This window comes from Mycetomoellerius zeteki, unplaced genomic scaffold (assembly GCF_001594055.1).
Source record: "Mycetomoellerius zeteki isolate Tzet28-1 unplaced genomic scaffold, Tzet1.0 scaffold42, whole genome shotgun sequence".
In the NCBI taxonomy this organism is placed as follows: Eukaryota; Metazoa; Arthropoda; class Insecta; order Hymenoptera; family Formicidae; genus Mycetomoellerius; species Mycetomoellerius zeteki.
Genome location: NW_017257414.1, coordinates 9780 through 20956, shown reverse-complemented (window position 1 = coordinate 20956; position 11177 = coordinate 9780). Strand labels below are relative to the sequence as shown.

At 35.1% G+C, this 11177-nt stretch overlaps 1 protein-coding gene across 2 annotated transcripts; it reads left to right on the top strand.

The window, feature by feature from the left end:
* Nucleotides 1-3305: 3305 nt before the first annotated feature.
* Nucleotides 3306-6404, top strand: LOC108726423 (uncharacterized). Of its 2 annotated transcripts, none has more exons than XM_018453983.1 (4): nucleotides 3306-3366; nucleotides 3504-5675; nucleotides 5755-5956; nucleotides 6045-6404. In XM_018453983.1, exons 2-4 carry the CDS (start codon nucleotides 3603-3605, stop codon nucleotides 6317-6319), a joined length of 2550 nt encoding a protein of 849 aa, XP_018309485.1. In that variant the 5' UTR covers nucleotides 3306-3366; nucleotides 3504-3602; the 3' UTR covers nucleotides 6320-6404. The 2 variants fall into 2 exon arrangements, with proteins under 2 accessions (XP_018309485.1, XP_018309486.1); XM_018453984.1 differs by having other exon boundaries at nucleotides 3322-3428.
* Nucleotides 6405-11177: the final 4773 nt, after the last annotated feature.

Below are 11177 nucleotides of genomic sequence, written 5' to 3'. Positions count from 1 at the left end.
TACTGTATATACTGTGCCATAAGCGTCCAGTGTTTGGGGGGTCCCGCATCATTTTCGCAGCAATGGCAAAAATCGATATTTCAGAAAAATCGAAACATGGAATCGTTCTGGACACTCGTAGAGTGTCGTAGACCATAAATTAGAGTTTTATACGTTTTATACGGTTTTTTACGTATAATATCGTATAATACGGTATAATACAGTATAATGTAAAAAACTCTAGAAAATCCTCGGATAACCCAACCCTGCTCCTGCAGTAGAATTCTGTAATTCGTTATGTACTCATAACGACAGCTTGATCAATCTACAACTATGACTTACGATCTACGATTCAGTTACGGTCATCTTTGTGCTTAGGCGGATGCAAGGACTGCTGTAGGTCTATTCTGTAACTTTTTATCTACAATTTTACTAGCTAGGGATATCATTGCGCAGGTATTTTACATGGTGAAAAAACTGCGCAATGACAATATAACGATGCCGAACTATCATTAATGCGGGGTCTATAATAGAAGTTATAGCAGTCGTAGGGTCTTAAGTCATAGAAAATTGACCAATCGTAGTCGAATATGAGAAGAATAATCAACTGTGATTGGTCAATTTTCTACGACTTAAGACCCTACGACCGCTACAACTTCTATTGTAGACCCCGCATAAAAGTTATAGAATAACTTTACTGGGTACCTATCATGGAACAAAATCGGAATGGATTCCGATCGGAATCTATTCCGATTTTGCAAGGTGAGACCGACTCAAGAACATAGAATTATTGGTTAGTGTAACAACTTCCGCCGCGCGGTAAGCGCTGCCGCGTTCTGTGTGCAGGGTATGTACCTATCATGAAACAAAATCGGAATGGATTCCGATCGGAATGTTCTTGAGTCGATCTCACCTTGCAAAACTTCTAGAAATGATGTAATATTACTTCCGCCGTGCGGCAAAAGTTAAATTGATGGCTTCTGTACATTGGACTTTTGTCCTTATTGGTCAAATTTCAATCTTCAATCTTCAACCTCAATCTTTAATGCGTAGTCTGATTCCGGCTTTATACTGTGGTCTGACTATGGCCAGTATTCATAGTCGGTTCTTATTTCAAGACCGTCTTAAGTAATGTCTTAAGACGTTAATGTGGCCTTTTGATTGGTTCGTGACACCTCAGGGCTGAACTTAAGACAATCTTGAATATAAGAACTGACTATGAATATCGGCCTATGTCCTTGCTGGAAAGCAAGCACAGTCGACACAAGTCGACACAAGTATAGTCTTAAACACAATAGACACAGGCAATAGGCACAGGCAACAGGGAATAACGAGCCGTCCAATCACAGCTCTGAGATATAATATCGAACTTATACTCCAGAGTTCTGATTGGACGGCTCGTTATTCCCTGTTGCCTGTGCCTATTGCCTGTGTGTATTGTGTTTCCAGCTTATATCTCGTATTACTTCCGAGCAAGCGAGACGTTGATTGGCTAACTTCCGCCGTGCGACAAGCATTGGCTGCGTTTAACAGAGAAAACTAATCAGTTAGCGCTTAGTGATTCTTCGATATAATTGGTTCCTACACTTAGATCCAGTGAAGAACTAAAGGCAAGAACCAATCATATTAAAGAATCACTAAGCGCTAACTGATTAGTTTTTTCTGTTGAACGCAGCCATTGCCGCGTTCTGTGTGCAGGAGCCATAAGGAGCAATTAAGAGCACGCTTCATTTGCTTCACCTCCAAGGGCGGAATTCATAGACGGTGCTCAAGATTCGAAATGGTCTTAGGCCGGAATCAGACTATGCATTGAAGATTGAGATCGAAGATTGAAGATTGAAATTTGACCAATGAGGGCAAAGGAATTTTAGCTCCTATTGTTTTGATTGGTCAATCTTTCAATCTTCAATCTCAATCCTTAATGCCTAGTCTGATTCCGGCCTAAGAATGCTGTTTAATTTACCTCCGATTAATTTTTTCGGCTAAATACATGGTGTAAAAATAATTAATTAATTACAATTAACTGAATGACTCACAAACTTTTTCAATTGTACTTCAAAATTCTTCATACGAAATACAAATGTTTTGGGATAGTAATTCTTTCAACCAGTGTACTTGTTCGGTCAAGCACATACGAATCTGTGTCCATTGTGTTTCCAGCTTTAGGATTTTAAATATAAGGCCGGAATCAGACTAGGCATTGAAGATTGAGATTGAAGATTGAAAGATTGAAATTTGACCAATCAAAACAATAGGAGCTAAAATTCCTTTGCCCTCATTGGTCAAATTTCAATCTTCAATCTTCGATCTCAATCTTCAATGCGTAGTCTGATTCCGGCCTAAGGCCTGTTCTTATTCATATATCGACAAATAAGAACCAATCGCTCAATGAGTAGCCTGCATTCCAAAACCTATTTTTAAAAAAGTGTTGCAACCTTTTAGGTCCTGACATACATAAAAATTTCCACTTTTCACGTTTCCGCTCTAGTGAAAAAGTTACATGATCGCTACTCTTAAAGCTGGTTCTATATTGATCGCATCGCAGCGTTACAAGCGTGTCGCAAGCATTGCAGTCCAATCAGAGTCGAGCTAGCTTGACGTTGATTGGACCGCAACGCTTGCGACAATGCGACTAATTGCCTAGTTTACATCGTGCACTTGATACGGATACTAACTAGTAACTTTCTATTGAATTATCCTAATTTCGGCGAAACGTATGAACATATATGATATGTGTTTTTAATTAATCATTTTGATGCATATTCTATCAATTTAGTACATCATTCTTTAAATACATTGCTGAAATTAAAATAATTTAATTTCAAAGAGGTCAATGACCCCTTTTGCACCGAGCACTTGATACGCGTATTAACCAGTAACTTTCTATTAAATTATGTTAAACTAGGCAAATGTAGAACCAGCTTAATACAGGCCAAATATTGACTATGTTTACACGGTTCGATTTACTCCAAAGTTATAACATCGATGTTACGAAATTGGCCAATCACAGTCATTCCATTCTTCAGAAGAATAGCTATGATTGGCTAGTTCGATGTTATAACTTCGGCATAAATCAGGCCATGTAAACGTAGTCTATAGGTCTGTTCGCGTTGCTTGCACTTTTGGTACTCGGCATCTTCGCTTTCTCTCTTTTCAAGGCCAAATATATATCTATCTCATTTTAAGAGCAAAAATATTTGGGGATTTCATGCAACGCGAACAGGGCCAATGTCGATGGTTATTTTACGCATTTGGTGAATTTTGAAGCAGGGATTTAGTGAAATTAATTTTTGACCCACGACAACACTGAGCATACTGTCGTCTGCCGATCGTGGACGATTATAAATTAAGGGGATGGCCCATGGATGTCCCCTTTTATAATAGATTGTGTGTTCCTTCTTCTCTTATTATTGTATACATATACAACTGATGCTCGTTCTCACGATCGAGTTTGTTGAATTTTCTGGGTATTCATTATCTAACGGAAAGTTTTTATTCTAAATTCCATTATTTGCTCAACACAGGTTATACTTCTGAGGGGATTTCACTGCGAGATCGAAACAAGTGGCGCGAAGTCATCAGGAGCAAGCTTTATGTCGACGTTTTGTGGATTGCGACTGTAAATGGACAGTCCGCCGGAACCAACGCCGGCGAAGAAGAGATGTATCATGACGAACGGGAGCAAAATGCAGCCATTGGAATGTGTACGGCAATTCCAGCTGCCGCAACAGTTTCCTAGTACGATAAAACGGGCCTTGAAGAATGATATAAATATCATTGAGCCTACCACGCCGATTATTATGCGCCCGGATACCGTGAAAGTATCATCCAATGTGGAGAATCAAGTTCCGTGTAATCTACAGAAGCTGAGAATTTTATCTCCAGGTGGGAGAGATCTGGGGGAATTCAACGTAAAGATGTGGTCTGCTGATTCGTCAAAAGGAAACACTATTACGATTACCAAGTCTAATTGCAAACCTAACGATAAGCCGCTGATACTTCCTTTATCTCCGGTCTTGCCCACAAAATCATTTCCACGAATACTTAGGCAAGGTTCTTCAAAAATTCCAAGGAGAAATTTGATGGAAGTGATGCCTTACAGCAAGACCATCCCCTGGATAGATAGTACTAACGTATTGCATCATCAAAAATCTACAACTAAAAATAAAAAGCTTTTAAGTAGTCAAAATATGGAAGGTAAGGTGGAAAAGCAGATTCCTGATAATAAATGTGTAAATGCTGATAAAGCACATTCTATAGGTGAAATAATTTCTAAACGTTCTATATGTCAAACTGTTAATCAGAGCAGTAATCAGAAATATATAATATACTATGGAATTGATGATAGAGACATTCATAATCGTACAAAAATTCTGGAAACTACAGCTGAAAATAACGAAATGTCTTCAGCTACAGAAATATCATTGTCTGATGATATTATAGAATTACCATGCCCTACAAGTACTAAGAGGCATACGATAAATTCTAGTGATAAGACTAACATACTATTGTCTGGGGAAAGTCTTAAAGTAAGTAAGGGAAAGTGTATTGCTACTATAAAGAAAACAGAAAATGGGAAGATAGTTACATCTCTGAAGAGTGCAACAAATCTTGTGCAAAGATGTAATCAGACTGATAGAAATTTAAATCAAAACAACAGTAGAAAAAGTTTTGCCAAAAATGATATTTCATACAATACAAAAAATTTGCACGAAATAAAGTCTGACGTAGTTCCTAAAGCAGTGTCCGAAAAAACACAAAATGTTATGACAATTATACCCAATAATAAAGCTTCTATGTTTAATCAGAACGCAGCTTTGACACAGAAATGTAAAACTTCTTTGGCATCTGGAAATATTAAAAATGTAACTAATGTTGTAGGCCGTAGTGTACTTAGACACAATACAAAGCATGACAATATGCAAAGTAAAGGTTCAAAGACAGAATTTCGAAATGATAAAGTAATCATTGACAGTTATGTGCCGCCAATTTCAGAATCACGACAAATTAAAGACGTTAGTACAAACATGCAATCAAATGTACAGAGCAAGGATTTGCCACAAAAAAATTTGTCAGATCAATTGAATATTATAAAAAAAGCGATGGACAGTGTGAGAGACAACGAGCTACGTCAGCTGGCACTGAAGGCTTTGGCAGATTGTGGCATCGGAATTGAGAGACATATTCCGATACGTCCACCGGAAGATCACAAAGTCGTACACAACACACAGGTACAGACCGTAGTGTTTGGACTACTCGATCCCAAATCTTTTATATTAATAAACAAGGACTTGAATGACATTCATAGGCTAAATCAGATTACTCTTTACGATATGCCTAATGATGAAAAAAATCTATTAGTGAATAAACCACATTCTAATAATTCTGTATCCAAAGATTCTAACGTAATTGAGCAAGAAAACCCTTTTGATTTAGATAGTTTTATGGAACAATTTTGGAAAGAGGATTCAGATGCACTTAAAATGAAGGAGACTTTATCGATGACGAGAGTAAAATGTAATAGTCTTTTCGAGCATCTACAGAGGGACTTTGAAAATGTTAAACGATATGATCAAAATGGTATGTTGAACATACATAACGCAGTCATAAGCGATAATGTCTATCTCGTTCGGAGACAACTAATGGTACTTCAATACTGCAAACAAAGCATTGATATATTAACTGAAGATGGAACGGTGAGTTTATTTCCTCTATCTAATTTCGAATTTAATTTTTCTTATTTCAAAAGACATGATTGTTTTACATGCTCTATAGACAAGTTTGGAATTGACGATCAAATATGATGTATGCAGCGAGATCGTGAAGCTCTTACTCGATGCCGGGGCACAACCAGTGATCCCGAAATCCTTACATGAATCGGCAGTGATTATAGCTAGCAAGCGTTCATCACCGTTGTTGTCAATGCTTGTTAGCCGAATCTCAGATCCAAAATTGCTCGATCAAATTGATTCGGAGGGTAAGATTAATATATATGTGCAAGAAACAATTTGTAGAACTGATCTCACAAAATATCCTCATTAACACGTATTTATTTCTTTTCCAAGGTTTTGCGGCGATACATTATTGTAGTATGCGTGGCAATTTGAAAGGAGTTAAAGCGCTTTTGGCAGCCGGTGCAACTATAAATCTAAAGGATATGAAATCGGGACGGACGCCTTTGTTTCACGCAGTAGATAATGATTGTACATCAGTGAAGAAAGCACTGTTAAGAGCAGGTGCTGTCACAAATATTGCAAACTTCGCGGGACAAATGCCTCTGTGTGTATTTTCTGTTTCGAAAAATCTGTCTTTTGGATCATTGACAAAAGATACAACGTAAGGTCATTTCATTTTTATTATTTTTATAAAATGACATCTCTTCAATGAGATATAATATGTGTTACCCCCAATCAGGATTATATATTTCAAATAACATGACATAAAAACTACTAAAAATAATTTTAATTTAATTTCAACTAGTCAAAATAACATAATATTGACGTGACTTCAACTCAACACTAATTTTATTCATATGAGTACCGCAAAAAATTTCAACCGTAAAATTGTTTATAATAGAGTTATTAATGTTAATGAAAGTATAGATATTAGTTTATAAATTAATTAAGTAATAGAAGCCATTTAAGTAATAGAAATTTGGTAAGAGAGAAACCATAGATATTTTTCAATGTTAATACATACTCGCATATCATTAAAGAAATATTGCTTAAAAAAAACTCGAGAAACTTGTAACACAAAAGAAATAGAAATATTTAATTTTAATAATGCTACAAAGATAGGTTTTGATATTTATGTATATAAGCAACATTGTACTTTTTTGTATTATTTATTAATTATTACTATAATGCAAATATTAGGATATTATTGGTTGGATATTATGGGGTCTCCTATAAAATGTAGAAAATAATTTAAAAAACAAAAAAAACTTTTGTTTTATAATTTGCTCAATATGTATCTCCGTGTACTGGTGTTCTTGATATACACAAAGTTAATTTTTATCTAATTGTATCGATTAATGATGTCAGGGATAAATAACATTACATGCATAAGTAATGGCCTATGCTGACTTATCCTGTAAGATAACGCTCTTTTTAAGGTACATTTAAAATGTTACATACATATTTATGCTTTATGAAGCAAGTTGTATTACCTGTATTATATATTTGCTTTAACTCTAAGTACATGTCCGTAAACGTTTGTAAAAGTGAAAAATGGACATATTTCACATCTACTCTAGGAAATATTGGAAAAAGAACACTCAAGTGTTCTAGTGACGATCATTGAATATAGCAATTTGTTATTAATTTTCGAGCAACATCACATTAGGAAAGCATTTTATAAAATATTATCTCTTAGAAGTCGTCGCAAAAATAGTAGTTTTCATAACTTAGATAAATCAATATTTTTGTATTGTATTATAAAGGTACCTTATAATAATATTTGAAAAACAGTTATTAACATAATTAAAATAATTAATGCAGGTACTATTGTGATTGTAAATATTTAATTTAACAATGTTGCATAATTACTATTCATTATGTGTGAATGGTTATGAATATACACATTTATTAACATTTTATGTAGTTACTGACAATATTGCATATAATTAAATAAAAGGAAAAAAGCAAATACTGTTTATATTAGTTCGTATACTTCCAAATGTATTTTTACTCATAATGTTTAAGATTTGTATATAATTACAAAATTAATTTTAAAACTTGCTATTTAAAATTTAATAGCTATATCAGAGTAATGTTTGATAAATAAGTGTATATCATTAATTCTCGCAACCTGAACTAATTAATAATCATTGCTAATTGAAATTGACGCAATTCTTCTTCTGGTTTCCCCTTGATTGGTTTTCGGACTCAAATATAGAGTCACAATACTATGCAGAAAATAATGAGTCAATTTGATTCAATGAATAACCTCCTTGGGGAGCAGAGGTCTCAAATCGAATTGAAAAATAAATAAAAAATTAAGATTTCTTTAATTGGAGATCTCATCAATGCGTTGAACCCTCAAAGCAGAAAACTCCAGATTCTCAGTGGAGGGGTGAATTGGACAATCTAGGGAAATGACCATATGATAGACCGCTCAGAAAGAAAATTTTTCTCTAATTTTTCTTTATTTAGAGATTTTAATTATTATTTTTAATAAATTTAATCAAATTATTTATTGCCTTAATATTACCAGTTGCAATAACACTTGAAATAGATATAGAGGGGGAAAATTTTTAATTTAATTAATTTATTTATTCTATTCTTAATACATTATTTAGTTTAGGACATGCCCAAAAGATATGGTCAATATCTTGAATAGCAAAATCATAGTCACATTCCGAACTATCTTTTAAATTAATTTCTTTTGAATAGAAATTTATTTGTATACGAATAGCCTGTAACGAGTCTAATTGTATAACACAAAATTCTTGTCTATTATATCTATGCTTTTTGAATGAATTTAAGTTTTAATTTATGTATTTAGCCAAGTTATTATAAAATAATCCTGCATTTGATTCAAAGAATGTATAAAGGATTCATTGATATTATATTGATTTTTCATATTTGATATGCATTGACTATAGTCTACTTTATTGTTTAAAAATTCACCTGAAATTGATGCAGATTTAGCCAATTCATCTGCTTTTTAATTATCCCTAATACCCACATGTGCTGGGCACCAGGTGAAACGAACTCTACCGTTTGGAAAAGTCGTATTGTATAATAATTTATTTTGTAGATCTCTAATTAATGTATTTAATTTGAATTGATCGGGTTTTCTGTGGAATAGTGCATCTAAGCTACTTTTAGAATCAGTACATATATTCGAAAATAAGGCTTTATGTTCAATGATCCAATCTATTGCCTTCAAAATTCCCCATATCTCAGCCGTGAAAGAGCTAGATAAGGAATTTAATTTATATTTTAATTCTATTATCAAAGATGGAATCCAAACTGAACAACCAACTATATTGTTGTTGTTATCCTTATCTATTGTTTTAGAACTGTCTGTAAATATATTAATTTCCTGATTAGATCTTTTTAAATATATGATATGATCTCTCCATCTCAAGCCCGAATCCATAACCAGGGGCTCTATTCTTGAAAAGTATCGCATACGTAAAACTAGGGAAATACTATAGCACATGTTACGTGCACTATAGTATTTCCCTAGTTTGTCGTATGCGATACTTTTCAAGAATAAAGCCCCAGATCCAAGTATCTCACAGATTGTGAGAATGGAACCTCAATGTCGTTTAATGTAATAGAAATTGATGCAATTGATGCAAATTCAAGGACGGGAAAAACCATCTGGTTTATCAGATATGCAAATCGTCCAACCATGTTTACACAGCACCTTCAGGGCCGGTTTCACCAACGCCGATTAAGCTTAATCGGGATTAGCTGTCAACCGTAATTGATCAATTCTACTAAATAGCAAATTGGTCAGTTAACAATCGATTAAGGCCGTATTCGTATATTACTGCCATGTAAGGATACCAGGTTCCGTTCCCGTGATTGCGCAGTAGCAGCGTGAATTCTGGCAAAAAATTGATTGGCTATTCCAATATGCCAGCGTTATTATGCGCAAGAAAGTGCATAGAGGTAAAAATGTGATTGGTTGTTTCCAGTATTGCTATCGCCATTATGCGCAACGGAACACCTGGTATCCTTACATCATGATTACTGCCAGTTGTCAGTACAGTATAGTATACGTAACGGGAACTATAGATTTTCAGTACTGGCAGTCAACTGGCAGTAATATATGACCTAAGAGATATTATGTACATATATGTACATAGGTTGACGGTTAATCATCGATTAAGTTTAATCGACTTGGTGAAACTGGCCCCCAGGGCTTTAGTTTCACCAACGCTAGTCAACTTAGGGCCACTGTCACCAAGCTTAGTTAATGCCTGGTTTATGCTTCGGTCTTAATCCTAAAATCCTAAAATTTAACCAATGGAATACAGATTTTAGTTAGGACCAATTAAGACTAACAGACCTATTCGCTGAATTTTAGGATTTTAGGGTTAAGACCGAAGCATAAACCAGACATAACTTAACTGGCCAGTAAGTCCATCGGAATTGACCGATCACATTTGTCATTTTGTTTGCTTCAAATAAGGCTTAGAACTATATTGTAGATCCGGGATAATGTAGAATCAGCTCAATCCACATTTGGAAAGTTGGGAATTATATAGAAACAGCCAATCAGAAAATAGAGCATCCGTCGTTATTTGCTGTAGCCGAAAAATTAAAGAGAATTTGTTTAAGTGAGACAGGTTATGTGCTAGATATTCGAGACTAAACAGAAGACAACATTTAAAGCGTTTGCAAAATCACAAATTTCACTCTTTGCGTTTTTCGAACACAATATTTGATTTGCTAAGGTGTTGCGATAGACAGTTGCTGTTGCCAAGAAGTTAAAAGTTGACAACTTCCGTTGGCAACCGCGATTATTGGGCGAGTTCAAGACGGCAAAGCGGCTAGGCATGCTTACCGAGCGATTGAATATGATTGATTGGATCTATAAGTAACAACCAATTATATTCATTTGCTTGGCGAGCAGGCTAGCCGCTTTGTCAACTTGACGCGCCCATTATTACAACCGGAAATAGCACTTTGCAACTAGTAGTTGCCAACCTTTGCGACTGGCAAGGGGGTGTTTGCAACTTATTGTAGAACGACCTTAAAAGAACCCGTCCACCTCAAAATGGCATAAAAATACACTGAATTGATGTGTTTTTGCGTGAATGTGAATAGATAAAACGAAAGAATCTAGCAGAAAAAAGTGTCGCTCTGCGTCATACGACTTTTACGTGTAATGCGGGGTCTACAATAGAAGTCGTAGCGGTCGTAGGGTCTTAAGTCATAGAAAATTGATCAATTATAATTGATTATTCTTCTCATATTCGACTGTGATTGGTCAATTTTCTACGGCTTAAAACCCTACGACTGCTACGACTTCTATTGTAGACCCCGCAGTAGTCGTAATCATAAGATCGTAAAAAGCGATAAATTAGGCCTGTTCTTTTTGGCTGAACTTTTGCATCACTTCATCTCTTTCTTTCTCTTTTTTCCTCTTGGGCCTCTATTCTTGAAAAGTATCGCATACGTAATGGCTTAACCGTATCCTAAGGTTCCTGCACATTGGACGCAGAAACGCTTGCCGCG